At 24.0% G+C, this 22097-nt stretch overlaps 2 protein-coding genes across 4 annotated transcripts in view; one reads left to right on the forward strand and one right to left on the reverse strand.

Moving 5' to 3' along the window:
* The window catches only part of LOC122513022 (ecdysone 20-monooxygenase), a 33926-nt gene extending 16460 nt beyond the window's left edge, over positions 1-17466 (forward strand). Inside the window, exons 3-11 of one of the 2 annotated variants that reach the window (XM_043629258.1) lie at positions 3628-3771; positions 5004-5202; positions 7136-7323; positions 7519-7714; positions 9137-9299; positions 9635-9801; positions 15021-15099; positions 16294-16491; positions 16853-17466. In XM_043629258.1, coding sequence (XP_043485193.1) covers positions 3628-3771; positions 5004-5202; positions 7136-7323; positions 7519-7714; positions 9137-9299; positions 9635-9801; positions 15021-15099; positions 16294-16491; positions 16853-16969 — 1451 coding nt within the window. In that variant the 3' untranslated portion in view covers positions 16970-17466. Of the gene's footprint in view, positions 1-3624; positions 3772-5003; positions 5203-7135; positions 7324-7518; positions 7715-9136; positions 9300-9634; positions 9802-15020; positions 15100-16293; positions 16492-16852 lie in introns of both variants that reach the window. The other variant, XM_043629252.1, reaches the window with a different exon arrangement.
* A 3905-nt stretch (positions 17467-21371) lies between these two features.
* Positions 21372-22097, reverse strand: part of LOC122512531 (cell division control protein 12) — a 52102-nt gene continuing 51376 nt past the window's right edge. For both annotated transcript variants that reach the window (XM_043628426.1, XM_043628435.1), the window contains one exon: positions 21372-21864. In XM_043628426.1, the coding sequence (XP_043484361.1) occupies positions 21601-21864 (264 nt within the window). In that variant the 3' untranslated portion in view covers positions 21372-21600. The remainder of the gene's footprint in view (positions 21865-22097) is intronic.

Raw genomic sequence — 22097 nt, forward strand, 5'->3', positions numbered from 1 at the left:
TACTAGCTGTAAATTGTAAATTACTAACTGTAAATTAAATATTGTTAATAATTTAAAAATTATGTAAAACTATTAATTGCAGTAAATTAATAGGTGTAAATTACCAACTTTAAATTACTTGCTGTAAACTAATAGGTGTAAATTGCCAACTTAAAATTACTTGCTGTAAATTACTAACTGTAAATTAATAGTTGTAAATTTTAACTGTAAATTACTTACTGTAAATTTGAAATTGTAAATTACTAACTATAAATTAGAAATTGTTAATAATTAAAAAATGTAAAATAATTACTTTCTATAAATTAATGTTTGAAAATTACTGACTGCAAATTATAAGCTACTTACAAATTAATAACTGCAAATTACAAATTGTTAATTACAAACCGTAATTTTTTTGTTTTAAATTTTAAACTGTAAATTACAAATTGTTTATTACAAACCGTAATTTTCTTGTTGTAAATTTTAAACTGTAAATTACAAATTGTTAATTACGAACTGCAATTTACTGGCTGTAAAATTATTAACTGTAATTTCAAATTGCAAATTACTAACTGTAAATTACAAATTGTTATTAATTAAAATATATTAATTAATTTCTGTAAATATTTGCTGTATACTCAAATTACTAACTGTAAAATACAAATTGTAAGTTACTAGCTGAATATACTTTTAGAAAAATTTTTTAATCTCTAAATGAAACTTTTCCTATAGTTACAACTTTTGTACAGTTTTTTTTTATGGCACAGTTCAGTTGTTTCTAAGAATATAAAAAAAATTAAGTTTTTAAAATCTATAAAGAAAATAAATAAAATCTAGGTAAAAATTTTTTTATCTATCCTTATAATATAAAATCATTTGAAAATTTGTTACGTCAAAGGTTACGTTGAATTTGACCTATTTTTTGACTTCTAGGTCAAGTTTTTCAAGGTCATTCAAGCTAAAGTCCCCCCTAGGGGCTTTTACGTTATTACGTCAAAGCTTACGTCAAATTTGACTTATTTATTACCTATAGGTCAAGTTTTTTCAAGGTTATTAACCTAAGGCCCCGTAGGTAGCTGTTAAGTTACGTCAAAGTGTACATCAAATTTTGCCTTCTTTACTTAAAAAAAAAACTTTAAAAAACGTCAAAGTTTAGGTCAACTTTGACCTATTTTTTGACCTAAGGTTTTTCAATTTTTTTTTCATTTAACCGTTATTTTACGTCAAAGTTTAGGTCAAATGTGACCTATTGTTGACCAACAGGTCAAGAATTCAAGGTTATTTAAGCTAACGGCCCCCTTAGAGGCTGTTAAGTTACGTTAAAGTTTTGTTCAAATTTGACCTATTTTTTTCATAGTGTTGAAAAAATTATCAACTGATTTTATGCAATCTATATCGAATGAGATTAATCTCTGTTGAATCGAATCTACTTTTAGAAAAATCTCATAAATTTATAGAAATGATATTTAATATCCTTAGAATTAATATTTTTGACAAATTATTTTCAAATTATTTTTTATGAATTTAACTTGGATTTTTAATTTTTACGTTGAGTTGTATAAAGAGAAAAGGTTAGTTTAACTGCTGTGAAAATTTTATAAAAAAAAGATTGGAAATAATTTTGATAATACCTACAAATTTTTCGATAGTACATATTTAAATAATTCTTAATTTTTTTTTTCACTTTTTTGAGAATTCCGAAAATACACCTGACAAATGTAACAAATTTTAGCTCACTTCTAAAATAGTGTGGGCGCACAAGAATGAAATAAGAATGGCAAGCTTATTATGGCGCATTTAAATTCTAAAATTCTCAAGAGAGTTCTTTTTTTTATTTCTTTAAAATTAGATAACGCTTTAAAGTATTACTTGTCGTAGAATCACCTTCACTATAATTTTTCTCTTATCCATATATGTATATACAAATTTATACCAAATTTTGGCATTCTGGGTCAAATAGTGTAGGCGCTAGTGATGCGTAAAAGAAGCGCGATGGTGGGGAGAAGTTTTACTGCACGCATAAAACTAACAGGTTTTTGAAGAACAACACATTAATTAATAAATATAAAACTAATAATAAATAAATATATTTATTCATTATTTGTTTTACAAATTATTTTTTTTTATTTGTTTTACATATTATTTGTTATTATTTGTTTTACACTTATTACTTATTTTGTTATTTCTATTTTTATTTGATTAAATTTATTATTCACTACTGTTCAATTGCAGCAGTATTTATTTTTATTATTTTCTTGTATTATATTTATTATTTATTATTAATTATTTTCTTATTTATCTATTATTTGATATTTATTATATTTATTTCTCTAATAACAAATTTTTTTGATTTGATTAATAATTAATTATTAATATATTATTAATTAATTAATATAATTTTTTTAATTTCTTAAAAAAAAGTAAATAAAAATTTTCTCATTTAAAAATCTAGAAAATATTTTTTTTTTGTCAAAACTGCAATAATTGGAGAAAAAAATAGTATACTTTTATGTTCTTCTAGATTTTCTTTTATTTCTATATAATGGAAATTTTACTTTCTAAAAATAACGATGATTGGAAAAAAAATGATAACTGCTATTAATGATAAAAGTTTCAAAGAAGTTCGAGAATCGATAAGGTGAAAAAAACTGATGAATTATAATAATCTTTATCGACTGAGAAATTACGCATAATAAACATTAGGACATTGAAAATTATTAATTTCCGGATTACAATCGATATTTAATGAGAGAAAGTTGAGAATCTTTCAAGTTTAATTTTATTTTTATTAATTATTATTAAGGCTTTTTTTATTTTGCAAGACCGTCGACTTTAAATAAATAAGTAAATTATTATATTATTTATATTATTAATATATTATTATTATTATTTCTTTTTTTAGTTTTATTTTTATTTCTATTTCTATTTTTAATTGTTGTCAGAGAATATTTTTTATTGTAATAAATAATTTTTTTTAAGAATATTTATTTAATTTTTTTTAGTAGAAATTAAAAAAAAAAAAAAAAACAATTGGGATTTTAACTATATATGTGAAAAAAATTTTTTTTTCTTGAACGAAATATATATAGTAGATCATCTTGAATACATTCTGCTGGAAAGTGGGATCATAAATATTAAAATTCCAACCTCTGGTGGGCAATTCTAAAAAAGCAGAAATCATAAATTTTCAGTGAAACTTTGCAGATTTTAGGATTTTGATTATAATTACTAAAGTATGCGCAAAAAAAAAAACAAATTATGTACTTTTTGTCGCTCTTGATATTTAAAAGAAATTTATCAACCGCAGTACTTTTTTGTATTTTATTTTTATATTATAATTAAATAAGATGTTTTTATTTTATTTTATTTTTTTTGCTTTAGATCTGATTAAATTGTTCTTAATTATTTTTTGCAAAAATAATTAAATTGTGTTGAGATAAAAAGAATATAATTAATTTTTTTTTACGAATATGTTAATTTTTGTTCTACAAAATAAATTTATAGCTTGTCAGAGAAATAATTTTATATAATTTGTTTCCATTAATTTTTAATTTTATTATTTTATGAACATTTAAATAACATAACATTTTAATAACAATTTAACATTTTTTATTTCAATTTTGTTCCTTTCTTTTTCTTTTCAAGAAGTTTCATCAAATTCAACGCAACCTAGAAGACGTAGAACGGCGAAAAATGTCCCCGGACCATATCCATTGCCATTTTATGGGACAATGTGGATTTACTCCTGTTTTGGATATTACGATATGAATAAAATTCACGACGCTTACAAAGGTAGGAATTCTCCAAATTTACATATAACTAAAATTATAATTAATATCAACTTTTTTTAAAACTAATTATTTAGAATAAAAAAAATCTACTCAAATATCCGAAGAATAATTATAAATATAATTTTTTTTATGTTTCTAAAGAAATCGAATATTGTTGATAACAAATTTTTTAAGTCTTCATCTGAAATTATTGGTTCAAACATAAAATTCAATTGACTTAAATAAAAACCTATTTGATTAAAAAAAATATTTTCGAGATATTAAAATGAAAGTTATTTTCGAAATTTGTTAATTAAGATAACAATTCTATTTCTAAATGGAAAATAATTTGGAAAATCCATAAATATTTGATGATTTTTTTGAATATTTTAGATAAAAATGTAAACACATAAATAAGGTCATTAAAAATGCATATAAACGGAATGTGTATAAGTGATTTTTCAGAAACAATTAAAACAGTAATTTGAAAACCATATTTTACATGTTTACATTTCACGAAAAAATTTGATATTTTTTTTCTTGACATTGAAATTTTGATGAGAAACGACTGATAATTATGTTTAAATTATACGATATTATGAAGTAAAATAATGAATTATTATTATAATTGTATAATTTGTTTGCTTGTAAATGAAAAAATAACGATAGTTGATAATATATTTATGCGTTTTTTTTTTAAAAAACTTATCACTTAGTAATACATGTTGTCATAATTAGATAATCTGTAAAGTTATTTAATGAATGTTATAATGAGCTTCTTTTTTTAGTGCATTTCCTTAATCGGTCACTGGTCAATTAATTTGATTTAAAAACAGAGAGAAAACAAATTAAAACATAATTTTTTTTTATTTTCAACATTGTATACGATTTCACAAATAGACGATTTAAAAATTTTTTATTTTTAAACATACCTATTATTTTTATGATCTTCAAAGTGGTTAATTTTTTTTGGAATTTTTTAATTTATAAAATTTCCACTTGTCGAACTTGACTTTGATCGGTATAATTCTGAGGTTTTAAAAATTTTTTAAATTACATATAAAGTTTAGCAATTTTCATTAAAAAAAAAAAAAAAAAATTAACTTTTCACCCCGAGATTATTTTTTGAATATGACAAAAAAAAAATGTAAATTGAATTTTTCTTAAAGCATATTGCAAGAGGTGGTGTAAAAAAAATTTATAATGAGAGATTAATGTATTTTATCATTGTTTAATTACCTGAATCAAGAGTAGATCTGAATCGACGCTATGGGCCATTGTGTAAGGAGGAGGGGCTATGGAATCATCCAATTATCTCTGTCTTCTCACGACAAGACATCGAAACAATCATCAAACGCGGCTCAAAATATCCACTGCGTCCCCCCCAAGAGATCATCTCTCATTATCGAAATTCACGTCAAGATCGTTATACAAACCTTGGACTCGTCAATGAGTAAGTAATATATCTATATTATGGATATACGTAATCTCCTTTTTTTCGTGCACAATTAAGTAACATAGGATCAAGTTTGAGGCCACGTCAAGGTGAGTAACCACAAGCCGCAAAATCAGTCCTTAAATTTCTCCTCTCAGGTCGCTTAACACACATATATATATACATTATATATCTATGTATATACATTACGAAAGAGCCAATTTATATTCTTGTCAAAAAAAAGAGAGATATCCCTTGCAAAAAAAATTAAATTGACTAAATAAAATGACCAAAATTGTATGTATATATATATGCTTTAGTCAAATTTTCAAATACTCTCGGATGTACTTTTTTTATTATCAATTAATTAAAAATTAGTTTAAAATTATAGAGTGGTAGTGATTCTAAGCGAATAAATAATACAAAAAAAATCTACACAACTCTACGCTAGGCGACTCACATTTAATAGATTTTATTAATTCTCCGCGTGGAAACGGAAAAATGGCAAAGATATAGTCAAAATATATAAATATTAAGGTTTTAAACTATTTTTATTGTTGTCCAGTGGAAAACGAACATCGGATTAGTAATCAGTGACCTTGTTTTCGGTGTCAACGAAATTTTTGAGATTTACACAAATCCAAACAAATTTTAAATTTTGTTCGCAATATTGGATCCGCCATTTTGAATTTTGTAAAACGAACATCGAATTCGTAATCTGCGACCCTAAAAACCCCCGAGTGACGAGTTTCAAGCGAATTCGATCAATTTTTTAATTTCGTCCGCCATATTAGATCCGCCATTTTTAATTTTGAAAAACTAACATCGGATTCATAATCAGCGACCCCAAAAACCCCCGAGTAACGAGTTTTAAGCGAATCCGGACAATTTTTAAATTCCATCCGCCATATTGGATCCGCCATTTTGAATTTTGAAAAACGGACATCGGATTCGTAATCAGCGACCCCGAAAACCCCCGAGTAACAAGTTTCAAGCGAATTCGATCAATTTTTTAATTTCGTCCGCCATATGGGATCCGCCATTTTGAATTTTGATAAACGAACATCGGATTCGTAATCAGCGACCCCGAAAAACCCCGAATAATAAAAGTTTCAATCCATTTACTGTTAAAAAATGTCTACAGCCTACAATTTTTAACCGATTTGAGTGTTCTTTGTTTTAAATTAAAGAGGAATAAATTCTTAAGACATCCCTCGAGGCCGATTTTTGAGTTTTTAATTGTTTATAATTTTTGTTTTAATCAAAGTTAATACATTAATACAATTTTTTAAAAGAGGGCGTTTACTTTCTTAATCCGTTACTGCACATGATCTAAATCAGTTCAAATTAGTCCAAATTGACCACCAAACAATTAATAAAACATAAAATAATTTAATTAAATTGTTATAAACAATATTAATTAACAAATAGATAACTTTGATTCCTCTCCACGAAAAAATGTTTTTTTTTCCACATTTTGTTTTTAATTTAAGTTCATTTCAAGAATATATGTCCATTTTGTTGTAAAAAGTAACTTATTTAAATTGTTATAAACAATATTAATTAACAAATAGATAGTTAGATAGAATTTGCCATTTTTCTGTTCCTACGCGTTTCTACGGAAATAAATTCTACAGGAAAAAATTCTACATAAATTGTTTTAACTAAAAAATATTCTCATAATTTGATTACGATATTTTATTTCTTATTCACTTTTTATTATCATTACTTATAAATTTTAAGTTATAGAAGTAAGAAATTCAAAATGTGCTATATTTGGATGTAAAAAACGAGAGGATAAATTGATAGAAAAAAAAAAATATTCGTAGTTAGTTAAATTGACAAGATTTCAAAGGTGCCTCAGTAGCGGTGTCTTTTTTTTATTTTAAAGAGAAGAGGCGGAGTCGTGACAATAATGTCACTGATATTCTGGAATTGAATGAAAATCTAGGCAAGGAGAAACATGGCACAAGTTGAGATCTGCCCTGACACCGGAACTAATGGGAGCCAATACTGTCCTTGGATTCTTTCCGGCCCTCAACAATGTCACCAATGAATTCATTGATCTCATCCGAAGTCGAAGAACTGGTTCAACAATTCATGGATTTGAGGAAATTGCCTACAGAATGGGTCTTGAAAGTAGGTTCACAATTTTTTTCTTCACTCTATTTTCAGTTTTTAGGATTTCGCAATAGAAGTCAATGGTCAATTTTTTGAAAATCCATTGTGTTCCTGGAATTTATAATTTAGTTATATTTTGATTTCTTAATAACTAAAAATTTTCGTAAATAAAATTCGTAAAAATTAGACGGAAAATTGTATTTTTGATTCAAGGTACGTGTACACTGATATTGGGACGTCATCTCGGTTTTCTAAAGCCAGGTCCATGTTCATTGACATCGAGGTTGGCGGAAGCTGTGAGATCGCACTTCATTGCCTCGAGAGATGCCAATTATGGTTTGCCACTGTGGAAGCTGCTACCAACCACTGCGTACAAACAACTGATACAAAGCGAAGAAGCTATATACAAGTAAGTCTAGTTGACAATCAAACAAGGATATTCGAGATTAGGAATCTCTTAGTTCAGAAAACAAGTTGGATTCTTGTCAGGAAAATTCTTCTTCATTATCCCATCTCATTCAGGGAATAGACGAGGTTCACATTTCTTTAATGGGAATAGTAACTACGACTTGCCTTTTCATACTCCGTCTTTCAGTTTTCTTTCAAAATTTTCATCCTCTTCTTTTGTTCCAGTTGATCTTAACTGGGGGACTTTTATTTAAATTCAATCTATTCAGATTCCAGGAACTGCTTTGACATCTTTTTCACCTAATGATAAATTTTCATCAAAATCATTATGATACTGAATGTTGTTGTAGATCTGAAGATCTTCAACATAAAATATACTTGAGGTGCTTCAGAACACACCTCAAATCATTAGTAAATAATATAAAAATAGTAAAGGACCCAACACAGAACCCTGTGGTACACCCGTTCCAATATTACCCAACTGAGACCTTTCACCATTAGGTCCAATAACCGATTGACTTCTACCAGAAAAATAAGAAGCAAACCATCTTAAAACAGTACTAGACAATCCGAAAGATAAACCACAATAGGTTGCGCGGAACCATGTCAAAAGCCTTGCTAAAGTCAAAAAAGATAATTATGGTTACTATCCGATGATCAATAGTCTCAAGTATATCATCAATAAAAGAGTTAATTAAAATTACTTTCAATAAAAGAGTTTGAGTACTTGATCCCTTTCTATAACCAGATTGGAATGGATCAAGAAAATTGTTTAACTCAATATACTTAATCAACTGATTACATTTATATTGTATTTACTAATTCTGGCTCCTTCGCCCTGGCTACGGATGAGGCAATAATTTCGGCTAAATCCGTTGTCGGTGGAATTTTAAAAACCATTCATAAATTGGGAGCAGATACTTGGAATACTTACCAAAAACTCTTTGATACCCAGGCTCTTAGCGTCTTACTCTACGGAGTCCAGATTTGGGGCGTAAACCACAAAGATAGCCTTGAGGGTGTTCAGCTCTTCTTTATGAAGAAACTTTTCTTGTTACCTATAAATACTCCAAACTACGCTGTTAGGTTATGGACAGAATCTCTTAGTGTTACACATCAGATCTTGTCACTTGCACTAAACTGGATTTTTAAAATTTCATTAATTTTATTGAATTTTCATTAATTCGAGGTATCCCAGATGATTCAGTCTACTTTCGCTTCAAACATTGAAAGCAGTCGAAATTTAAAAAATTACTTCAACTTTAATTGAAGACTAAAGGAAGGGTGGTTTTAAAATTTATATTATATATAATTTAAACTATGCATTAATTAATTGCAAAAAAAAATGTTACTAATTTTTCCAAAAATATGTAAATTTCTCTCTCTCTCTACGTAATTAAAAAGAATTTCATTTTTTGTACAGCATTATTTCAGAATTGGTTGAGGAAACGTCACGGGTACAAGGACAAGATGCTCACGACGAATGCATCGAAGCTGTTTATAAATCCATCATGCGAGAGAAAAACCTCGACATCCGGGATAAGAAGGCAGCCATAATTGATTTCATCGCCGCTGGAATTCACACCGTAAATATAACAATTTCTTTATTTCTTACTGTGCAGATAATTTAATGGGAAATCATCACTTATAGTAGAAAAATTTTAAATCGCAAAAAGTCTAAACATAAAATCACTTCATATTGTTACTTGATTTTACTTATTCAGCTTCTTTATTTAATTGATTTTCACATTTAATTTACACATTTAATTATCTGTAACTTAAAATCAAATATGTGAAAATCATCTAATTTGAATTTTAATTCCGGATTTCATAAAACATTGGAAAGAATTTATTATTTTGATTTATTTTTTGTGAGACAGTTTGTATAAATATAATGGAATAAAAATGTTTCTATTCGCAGTTAGGTAACACTCTGGTATTTCTGCTTCACATGATCGGTAGTTATCCGGAGGTTCAGAAAAAACTTTACGAAGAAGTAGCAGTTTTGGCTCCTCCTGGCTGCGATCTATCCGTTGATGATCTTCGTACCGCGAAATATTTAAGAGCCTGCATCACTGAAGCTTTCAGGTTTGTTGAGTAACTTCAAGTTCTTTAGTTTTTCACAAAACAAATATTATAAAAGAAAAAATTTAGGTGCCCCGACGAATTGTACCCCCCAACCGATTTTAATGAAACATGGAATACTTACGTATTTTTATGCGCTGATTATGAAAATGATATAGTGAAAATCTGAAAGACCACATGGATCGAAAAAGTATCTCTTTAGTTGAAAAATCCAATTTAATATGCACCCCAAAAATATTCTTAAATTAGGAATATTTTTTTTCAGTGAATCTATTTCTTAAATATACAAAATGGCGGATGCAAGATGGCGGTCGATTTTTCAAAATAAAGTTAGAATTATTTCAAGATTTTTACTCAAAAGGCACTCAAGGGTTCTTGGGGTCTGATTACAAATCTGAAACCAGATTTTTAAAATTTAAAAATTCTAAATAGCGGATTCAATATAGCGATGAAATTTTCGAATTCTAGTTAAAATTTCACTTCCATTTAATTCCTTTCTATTATACTATTCTTTTTTTTCTATTTTTCTGCATTTTTTCGAGAGATCCTCAAAGCCCTTTGTGTGGTCTCATGTTAGTAATCTCATTTTTCTTATCTTTCTCTCTGTAGTCTCATCATGACATACCTGCTTATCAAGTTGAATCGTGCTTATCAAGTCAATCGGTATTTCACCAGAGATCTCGGATGCTTCATCATTCACAGAATTCGCTTTATTTTATATATATGTATATATAAATCTAAACCCACTTGTCAAGAGAAAAAAATGCATTATTTTACACTGTTCTAATACATATATTATATCTCTTTAGGATTCTGCTTCGAAATTCGTACATTGAGAAAAAGAACCGCGTGAAAAAATAGGTTTCTTGAAAAAGTACGTACATATTCAATTCTTTGTAAAACTATAAATTCTGCAAAATAAGAAATACTTTTAATTCCTAAAATATGTTTTATTTAAGAATATTATTTCTCTCGATCTAAATTATCTTTGAAAGACGTTCTCTGGAAATTTGGAAACATAACTCTTATGTGACAGAAATTTTCGTCTACTCGAATGCATAATTTCTCGAAATGTTATTTAATACATTATGTATATATATATATATGAAAATGCAGAGTAATTTCAAATGAATATACACTATAGTGCCGCGGTCAGAATCCAATGGTGCTTGAAGTTCAATGTTGTAATCATATTTATATTTTTCTTTTCTTAAAATTTTTAATTATTTATTTAAATAAGATCTTACGTGTGTAAAATATTTTACCCAATAACATTATAAAGCTAATAACCTAATAACATTAAACATTATATAACATTATGAATCCTGACTTGGAGTGATTGACTATTTCATCGTTTTATTAACATTATAAAGCGTTTATCATTTTAGAAGTTAATCAAATTTTTCCCTGAAACATTGAAAAACAATTAAATCATATAGTTAACGATAAAAAAATTTTAAAGCCTCAAAATATTCATATTTTGACCAGTGCTAAAATTCTAGCAAATCATGGCCAACGGGAAAAATAATTTTAATCTGAAAATTTTTATATTTTTACTATGGTCACAATTTCAAAATCTAAAAATTTATTTTTATATATTTATATTTTATATATTTTTAAGGTTGCCACGCAACTAGGGAATTTTGATCGAAATCCTAGAAAATTGTTGTTTTTTTAAAGTTATTGTGCTTTTATTCTTGAAATTTAATTTCACTTAAATATTTCAAAATTAATTTAATTTTAAAAGAGTTGCGTTTCCAATTTTCATAAGTAGATAAACTTCAAAAGGTTTTAATTTAAAATTTTTTAAAATATCTATTTTAAATGAATTTAGTTAGAAATTTGAAAAACCTAGATTTTAAAAAAATTTTAATAACTAAAATTCTTCTGAAATTAGTTACATTTTTTTAATGTTTAAAAATATTTTTTATATTTTATATTGATTAATAAAAATAATGGATTTTTTTAGAAGAATTTTAGTTAAAAACACTAAAGCAAATTAAATTTTAAAGCAATTACAAATAATTGCAGAAATTCAATTATTTACAAAAATTTTAATAAAATTCTTGTCAAAATTTCAATTATTTTCATAAATAATAAAACTCAATGCTGAATTTCAATTTTTTTTTAATACAATTTTAATGGAATTCTTTAAAAAAATGTAATAATTCTTAAAAATCTTTTAATGAAATTCTTTGCGTAACAATTCAATTTTTTTTTTAAATAATTTTAATAAAATTCTTGGCAGAAATTCAATTATGTTTAAAAATTTACAAAACTTCTCGTCAAAATTTGAATTACCTTTATAAATAATAAAATTTTTCTTCGAAATTCAATTATTTTAAAAAATTTTTAATAAAATACTTTGCATAATTTTAATTATTTTTAATACAATTTTCATCAAGTTTCTCGAAAAATGCAATAATTGTTCTTACAAATTTTATTAGAATTTGAAAAATTTGTCAAGAGAATTCAATTATTATTTAAAAATTTGCTGACAAAATTCCTTGTGAAAATTCAATTTTAATATATAAACATTCGATTATTTAATAAAATATTTATTTTTGTAGTTAAATAATATTCAATTCTCGTAGAATTTTCTAATAAATATTGATTTAAAAATGAATTTCAAATTAAAATCTTTGAAAATTTGAATTTTTCATAATTTTAGGTACTAAAAAATTCTGTAGAACTAATTTTTCTCAAAAAGTTTATAATGGAATTTTTTTTAATTACATATTTGAAGTTTTTAATTTCTAATATGTGTCAAAATTTATGAAACCATCGAGTCAGAAATATTCAAAAACCTACAAAATCCAAATTTTAAAAAATGCGTTACTTAGTCGGGCATTATTTTAATTTAAAAAATGTTTTTTGAACAAATATAAATAACAATAATAACAATAGTAATGTTATTAATTATTATTGTTTATATTTTTGTTGTTATTCTTATTTTATAAATGTTTTTTGCTATTATTGTTGTTATTATTATTTTTGTTATTGTTGAAACTATCATTGTTTTTATTATTATTATTTTTGATATTGTTGAAACTATCATTGTTTTTGTTAATATTATTTTTGATATTGTTGAAACTATCATTGTTTTTGTTATTCTTATTACCATTGTTGCAATTATTATTGTTGGTATTGTTTTGTTATTGCTGTTATTATTGTTAAAAAAAAAAATTTTTTTTTCGTCCTCCCATAAAAATCGATTAATTTTCGTTTGAAAAAATTGTTTCGTAAGATTTCAATAAAGTACCCATCAGGATCTATATAAAGTCTCTCTTTTTCTCTCTCGCTCTCCTGGACCCTCAAGCTCACTTATCCGGCTGGAATATTATTGTCCGCGGAATGGAGAGACGAAAGATTTCCAATGGTTAGCAAGTTGACCTTGAGCATTGCTGGTGGTCTCGTTGCTGATGGTGAATTTCATAAAGATGCAAGAACCAGAATTCGATTTTTACAATGTTCCGAGAGAATTAGAGATTATATTCTCTTTCTTTGCTCTCTGTGTCTCTCTCTCTGTCTCTCTCTATTTCTCCTCCGTACTCTCTCTCCCTGTCTCTTTCTCTAGCAAATAAAATCTTTTGAAGATATTTATAAAAATCAATTTTTCTTTCATTAGGGCAAGAAAAAAAACATATTCAATATATTTAAAATTTTTTTTCATTTAAATAATTAGAAAAAAAATATTTTCATTATAAAAAAATTTTTAAAAAAATTTTTTCTTACATTTTAAGTTTTTTAAAGATATATAAAAATCAATTTTTTATTCATTAGGACAAGAAAAAATACATTTAAAATTTTTTCTTTTAAATAATTATAGAGAAAAAATATATTTATTATAAAAAAATTTTGAAAATAATTTTTTTCTTACATTAGATTTCAAGAAATGTTAAAATTTGTTATGTAATTAAATATAATAATTAAAAAATTATATTTTAATGTTTAGAATTGATTAATAATTTAATAATTTAATATTTATTAATTAATTGATAATTAATGAATAATATTTATCGCATATATATAATATTAATAAGCCATAATAAATTTATAATTAATTAATAATTAGTTAAATATTATTAATTAATTTATAAATTCAATTTTGATTACAGTAAATAATATGTTAAATATTTTTTAATTATTATCTATTAATTAAATAGTGTTAATTAATCAATTAAACATTATTAAATAGAAATTAATTCAATAATAAATTAAACACTTCGTAAAAAAAAATTTCAATACATTAAAATAAGAGTCATTTATTTACTTTTTTTTCATACATGTAACTTTTAATGGACGATTAAAAGATAAAAAAGAAAGAAGTGAAAAAAATTGCAGATAAAAATTGAGGAAAAAAAAGATAAAAAAAAATATTCAAAAAAGGAGAAATAAATCAAAAGTTAAAAGTTGAAGAAACTTTTAAAAATGAATTCCGAGTTCAAAGAACTGAAAATAGCATTTTTATTACTTCCTTTTTCTTTTCTTTTTTTTTTTTGCAGGTTCAATGACTTGAGGTTTTGAGTTATTTTTTTATTTTTTTAATTTGTACGTTTTTTTGTCTTCATTCATTCATCATTTGGACATTATTCTGAGTAGATTCTGAGAAATCGAGAGTGACCCGGTCTTGGGAATTCCTGGTTATTCTGGACTCTCTGTTGACGATTACGACCCTTCGTCGATTTCATAATGAACCAAACCTGATTTTGATTTTCTTTCCTTCCTCGTTCCACTGACAAGAAGAGAAATAATATATCCCATTAACATTTTCTCATTGAATGACACACACGTCTATTATGAAAATATTATCGCATAATCATTTTGTAATAAATTTCATTTATAATGTTCCACTTTTTTTTTATAAAATTTTTTTTATTTTTGCTAAATTAGTTCTGATTAATAAGTTTTTTTTCTAAAAACTTTTGACAATTATTTTAATGAAGAAAAAACAGATGAAAATCTGGCGAACTGTGACCATTGTCAAAAAATATTTTAAACTCACAAAATACCAATATTTTGACCATGGTTAAAATCTAGCAAACCATGGCCAACTTGAAAACTAGTTTAAATTTTAAAAAATTGTATATTTTGTCTATGGACCTGAAATATTAAATGTATCAGTTTAAATTATATTCGTATATTAAATATTCGAGATGTTCGTTTAAAATGAAAATTTTCAAAAGATTTTAAAAAAATTAATTTTTTTCTTTTATTTTTAGACTTCTTCCAACGGCTCCTTGTCTTGCAAGAATACTCGACGAACCTGCTGAACTTGATGGATATAGTCTTCAAGCCGGAGTAAGTTTCTTTCTTTTATTTATTTAAAAATAAAACTTCACATTTTTATATTATAATTAAGCTGACGATATTTTTTTTTATTTAAATTTTCCATGAACTTGATTGAAATTTTTTAAATGGATATTATATAACTTCCGTGTTTTTTATTTATTCTACTTGTTTTTATTTACTTATACTTTATTTAATTTCTGTTTTTTACATTCTCATCCTCTCATGAGAAAATATTATTTACCCAAATTGAAAACAATTTATTATTTAGTTTTTTAAAAATTAACAGAAAAGAACAATTTTTTTCTGTTATTTTAATATTTTATTTAAATAATTTTTTTCCATTCAGTTTGTATGATTGTTTATTAGAATATTAAATTAGTGTTTACTAAAAAAATAATTGGATCTATACGCACACAAGAGTAAAAAATAGAGGATTTTTGAAAAAAGTGGGGGTAAATACTAAAAAAATAATTGTTTTGGTTATTTTTGACATTGGAGTGGTTTACAATGAATTTTTGTATTTCTGAACACGATCTTGTGGCTTAAAATTACCTAACACGTGAGGATTTTGAAAAAAGTGGGGGTAATGACCCAAAAAGACGTGTTTTGACTTTTTTGAGATTTTTAAGTCAATTTTCTTCTTTAACCTGAGGTGCTAAAGACTTGCAAGAGGTCTTAAATTAAACTCTTGAAACGTTCACTTCAAGGCCCTTTAGCGCAAGACCAAAAAATGAAGAATTTTGAATTTGGTGGGGGTAAATACAAAAAAAATTGTTTTTCCTTATTTTCGATATGGGAATCGTTTTCTATATATTTTTATCCTCTGAACACGATCCCGCTTCTTAAAATTGCCTATCACGTCAGTATTTTGAAAAAAGTGAGGGTAAAGACAAAAATAAAAATTTTTTACTGGTATTTTTGGTATGGTTGTGGTTTCCAATGTATTTTTATCCTCTGAACACGATCCCGCTTCTTAAAATCGCCTATCACGTCAATATTCTGAAAAAAGTAGGGGTAAGGACCAAAAAAATTTTTTTTGGTTTTTGTAATTGAATTGAATATTATGCTCGAACGTTGTTCTTTGTGATAATAAATAAATCATATATATTATTTAATAAAATAAATAATAATATAAATCATAATTTAATTAAATTATTATTTAGTTGTCTGATTTTTGTATTTTATTTTTTATTTTAATTTTAGACAGTGGTGGTTTTGCACACATGGATTGCGGGTTTAAATGACAGTAACTTTAAAGAGGCGAATAAGTGCATTCCAGAAAGGTGGATAAACCCACCAACTCCACATTCGCCACTTCTTGTCACACCTTTTGGAGCCGGGCGTCGAATTTGTCCAGGCAAACGATTCGTTGAACAAGCCCTTCAACTTATTCTTGCAAAGGTAAAATAAAAAATCAAATACAATAATTTTTCTCTAAATTCAAATTTTTACGACAAACAAAAATATTCTATTAACTTCAAAAACTTTATACATTTTGATAATTTAAAATTTTTCTTTTTTTGGCAATTAAATCTACTTATTTTTTTGAAAATTGAATTGTGAAGAAAACTTCTAATATACAATATTTTTAATTATCAATAATAAAAAAAAATTATAGTTTACCTTCAAAATTAAAAAAATTGAGATATAATTTTTTCTCTCTGTTCTTTTGTAAAATAATTTTTTGCTTTTTTCTCTTTTTGTTACTAAAAAATTTTACGATCTGTCTGCATTTTTGATATTGACTTTTACGATCCCACAGATTGTACGAGATTTCAAGATCGTCGCAGAAGATGAGTTGGGTCTGCAATTTGAATTTATCCTGGCGCCAAAGGGTCCAGTGTCTCTCCACTTTCGGGATCGAATCGACTTAACGTGAAATTTTATCAACAACAATAACAAGAAAGAAAAATAATGATAAAAAAAAATTATCAAGAAAAAAACGCAGAAGGCGTAAATAATAAAAATAAGAGGGAGATATTCTTCTTCTTTTTTTTTCTCCAAAAAGAAAAGAAATCCTCAAGAAAAAAAAAATGATGAAAATCGAAAAATATTATTTAATAAAAAAAAAAAAAAGAAATTCTTTTATAAAGAATTTTAAAACGACAAGATTTCAACTCGTATTAGACAAGAATTTCTTATCCGCAATAGAAAAATATTTTCCCGAGAAAAGAAAGAAATCTTCTATTAAAATAATATTTTTTAAAAACAAAATTCAAAAATCCACCCACAGAAAGACAGAATTTTTAACGTCTCCTTAAAAATGATTTTTTTAACCACAAAAAAATAATAATTCTTTTAAAAATAGACATCTTTAAAAGAAAGAAATCGTTTAAAAAAAATTATACACATTTGTAGAAATCAATAAAAGAAGAAATTTTTATGAAAAAATACTTTTTAAGGGAAAAAAAATTGTTTTTAATCAAATTTAAAAACAATTAAGCAGAAGAGGAATTTCTTTTTAAAAGAAGAAGTACGAAAGACAGAAAGAGAGAGAGAGAGAGAGAGAGAGAGAAAAATTATTATTCGAAAAACGAAGAAAATGCAAAAAATTTAAAGTCGTCAAAAGTGCAATTAATTAATCAATTAATTGTTAAGTTTAGGAGTTTAAAAAAATTAATCGTTGATTAAATTTAATAAATTGAAAAAATATTCATAGAAAATTGATTAGTTGCGTAACAATTGTTTGATTACTAATTAATAATAAATTAACTAAAAAACAACAAAATATTAAATAGTAAATAAATAATTAATTAGTAAATGAATAATTAATTAGTAGCTGAATAAAGACAAAATTATTAATTACTAAACAATTAATTAATTACTCATTAGCAAAATTTGAATTTTTATAAACAAATTAGTAACTTTATTTTTAATTAGTAACTAATTAGTAAGTATTTAATACATTTGCAACTAATTACTAAGTATTTAATGAATTAGTAATTAATTAGTAATTCTTTTATTAATTAGTAATTATTTTATTAAATAGTAATTATTTTATTATTTAGTAATTATTTTATTATTTAGTAATTATTTTATTAATTAGTAATTACTTTATTAATTAGTAATCATTTTATTAATTAATAATTATTTTATTAATTATCAACCAATTAATATGAATATAATGCATTAGTAACAAATTATTTACTATTTCCTTAATTAGTATATAATTAGTAACTATTTAACTAATGAGTTATAATTAGTTAACTATTTATTTTGAATTATTATTTACTTAATTAATTGGTAATTTAGTATGTTATTAGTTAGTCAGCATTAGTTATAACTAATTGATGTTAGTAACTAATTATTAAATATTTCGTTAATTACTAATTAATATTAACTAAGTAATTAACAATTTACTAAATGGTTACTAAATAAATAATAAGTAACTACTTAGAAAATATTTAAATACTTAGAAATTAGTTAGTAAATATTTGTTAATTATTAACTAATTCTTAACTATCAAATTAATTGGTAATATATTATTAAATATTTAATTAATTATTTATTGATTAGTAATTAATACTAGTTAATTAAATTCAAATAACATTCCAAGTAAGTTAATGTTTACTTTAATTAGATACTAATGAAAGAAACAATAATTAATGCTAATTTATGTTAGTAACTAATAAATAACTATTTTGTTAATTAATAATTAATTAGCAACTACTATGTAATTAACAACTATTTAGTTAATTACTAATTATTTAGCAACTGTTTTGTTAATTACTAATTAATTAACAACTATTTTGTTAATTACTAATTAATTAGCATCTATTTTGTTAATTACTAATTAATTAGCATCTATTTTGTTAATTACTAATTAATTAGCATCTATTTTGTTAATTACTAATTAATTAGCATCTATTTTGTTAATTACTAATTAATTAACAACTATTTTGTTAATTATTAATTAATTAGCAACTATTTTGTTAATTACTAATTAATTAGCAACAATTTTGTTAATTAGCAATGTTTTTTTAGTAACTGATTTGTTATTAAGAAACTAATTAGTAACTTTTTGTTATTTAGAAACAAATTAGTAACTGTTTGTTATTTAAAAATTAATTAGTAACTGTTTTGTTATTTAGCAACTAATTAATAACTGTTTTGTTATTTAGCAAAAAATTAATAACTGTTTTGTAAATTAGCAAATTATTAGTAACTATTTTGTTAATTAGCAAAAAATTAGTAAATATTCATTAATTTGTCACTGGTTAATGATGAACTGGTTAATTAATGTTAATTAATTAATTAATGAATTTAATTTAATTTAATTTATTAATTAATGAATTTAATTTAATTTAATTTATTAATTAATGAATTATTAGTAGCTAATTAGTTAGTGAATAATATTTATTTTAAAATCTGTAAAATTTATTTTCCTTTTAAAAATGAAATGAGATAATTTATTTAATTTAATTAAATAGTTTTTACATTGAATTTTATTGAATTGAACAATGAATAACTTTGTAAATTTGTTTAAATTCAATAATACAATAATATTTAATTAATTAATTAAATAAAAATGAACTAAATAAATTAAGTAAATGAAAATAAACTAAATAGATTAACTAAAATTATTATTTAAACTAACTAATTAAATTTTCATAAATTTTTATTAATTAAATTTCTAATAAAATTATTAAATTATTTGCATTAATAATTTAATAAATTAATTAGAAAATTATTAAGGAAAAAATACATTAAATAAATTAATTAAAGTAAATTTATTTAATGTAATTCAAAATTCAATTCAATTTATTGAAATATTAAATTTAATTGACGATTAATAGATATAATTAAAATCAAAAGATGATTTAAAGGCGCGTTATATTAAAAAAAATTTTTATTACTAAAAACATTCCTAAATTTTGATATTGATAAATGAATTTATCATATATATATAAAAATATATTTATTTTACAAAAGTTATTATTTTTAATTATTATATCTATATATAAATAATACGAGCGCGCCATAAATGTTGCGTTTTAATTCGTTCAATGAAAAATTTGTTCGTCCGTCGAAGGTATTAATTTTTGTTATTTCATAATCTTGTTGCGTGTTATTTATAAATATTTCATCTCGAAATAGTGTGTAGATACAAATTTTGCTCAGTTCTTTAATTTTTAAGTTGAAAAAAGTATATATATATATACAGAATGAAAAAAGAAATCGCAAATAAAATAATAAATTTTAATTATTTATTTACAAAATTGTTATAAAAGAAAAATTTTTATTTTAAAAAACTTTGTTTGGAAAAAAAAATTGAAAAAGAAATATTGTACTTTGTGAAAAATTATTTTTCTTTTGAAATATAAAAGGAAAAATTGTTTTTTATTTTATATTTTTATTTGCGGTTTTTATGGTGGATGTTTATATACATAATTGTTTTATTTCGATTTTTAGACACTTGGACACTGAAGTTAGTGAATGTTAAAATTTTTTTTTTAATTATAAATAAATTCATTGATTATTCTTAATTATTGATTAAAAACTAAAAAATATATTAAAAATTTTATAATTAAATAAATATTTTTAAATCAAAAATAAATTAGTAATAAAATAGTTTTAAATTCAAAATAATATTTTAATTTCTAAAGAATCGTTTGTAAAAAAGAAATTTTTGTTTGAAATTCCAAAAATAAAACTTCAGTGTCTAATGAATAAGACTTCACTTCTAGTTTTGTAAGTTAATTTTTTTTTGTGTATACAAAATGACAAATTTTAAAAAGAAAATGACTAATTAGAATTTTTCATTTTGTTTCCTTTTTTTCGAAAATTTGTCATTTTTTCATGAACGTTAAAAGAAAGAAATATGTGTTTTGGAATATATAATATATTAATTATGGAATATTGTCGTTTACGCTTGGAGTATTTACTGATAAAATAATTTTTTTTATCATGGAATTGCGATTGTCAAATGTGAAAAAAAAATTTAACGAAATTATTTCCTTATGATTTTTTTTTTGTTTTTTTTTTCTATTAATTGTCGAATTGTTGTTATTTTTTTTGTATGAAAAAAAAGGGCGAAAAAAAATTACAATCGCAATTCTTAGACGTACCTGAATTTAAAAAGTGCCCTTAATTCCGTAAGATTGTGTACATTATTTTGTAAATTGTAATATGAAATTGTAAAAAGTACCATTAAATTTGCAAGATTGAAAAAATTAATCATTGTGTTTTTTTTATTTTCATTTCCAGTTGTAGGAAAATTTTTTTCTTTTCTTAGGAAAATAGTAAGTAAGAATTTTTTTGTTAAAAATAAAAAGAACAAGTTTAGTATATCTTTATTTTTATTGAAATTAGTTTAACAAATTGATCAGTATTTGTTACAAGTATAAAGGGTTTATTTTATATCTATATATAAATTTTTTTCATTTTTGTTTCGCGAACATCGATATTTTTTTTTTGTTTATTTTGACTTATTTATTTTAAACTACTTTCGGTAATAATGGAAAATTTGGGTTTTAGAGAGAAAGAGAGTATAAAAAATGCCCTCTTCTTTTATTTGACGAGGGTTTTTATGCTTTTGGGAAGATTAGGGATTGAACCCTTATTGACACTGGCTGTAGTTGGTCTCATGAAACTGTGATTTCTGGGACTGGGTCTTGGCTGGACCAAACGAGTTTTACTTCCTCCCAATTTATCAATATTTTGCCGGCTCGCTGTCTGTGGACCAACGCTACTTCCACTGCTGCTACTTCGCGACGAGACGACAGCTCTACTTCGTAAATTTGTGGACGATCCTCTTGGTAACTCAGAAAGTGTCTGTTTAAAATTTAAAAAAATTGCATGTGATTGAACAAAAAGATATATAGAATTAAAGACATTAAAAATAAGGTGGCCATATTGAATTTTTTTAAAAACTGACCCTAAATTCTTATTCAGCGACCCCAAAAACCCCCGAGTAACTAGTTTCAATCGAATTCAGTTAATTTTTAATTTCCATGTCCGCCATATTGGATCCGCCATTTTGAATTTTTAAAAACTGACCCTAAATT

The sequence above is a fragment of the Leptopilina heterotoma genome, unplaced genomic scaffold, assembly GCF_015476425.1.
Source record: "Leptopilina heterotoma isolate Lh14 unplaced genomic scaffold, ASM1547642v1 Lhet_1, whole genome shotgun sequence".
NCBI lineage: Eukaryota > Metazoa > Arthropoda > Insecta > Hymenoptera > Figitidae > Leptopilina > Leptopilina heterotoma.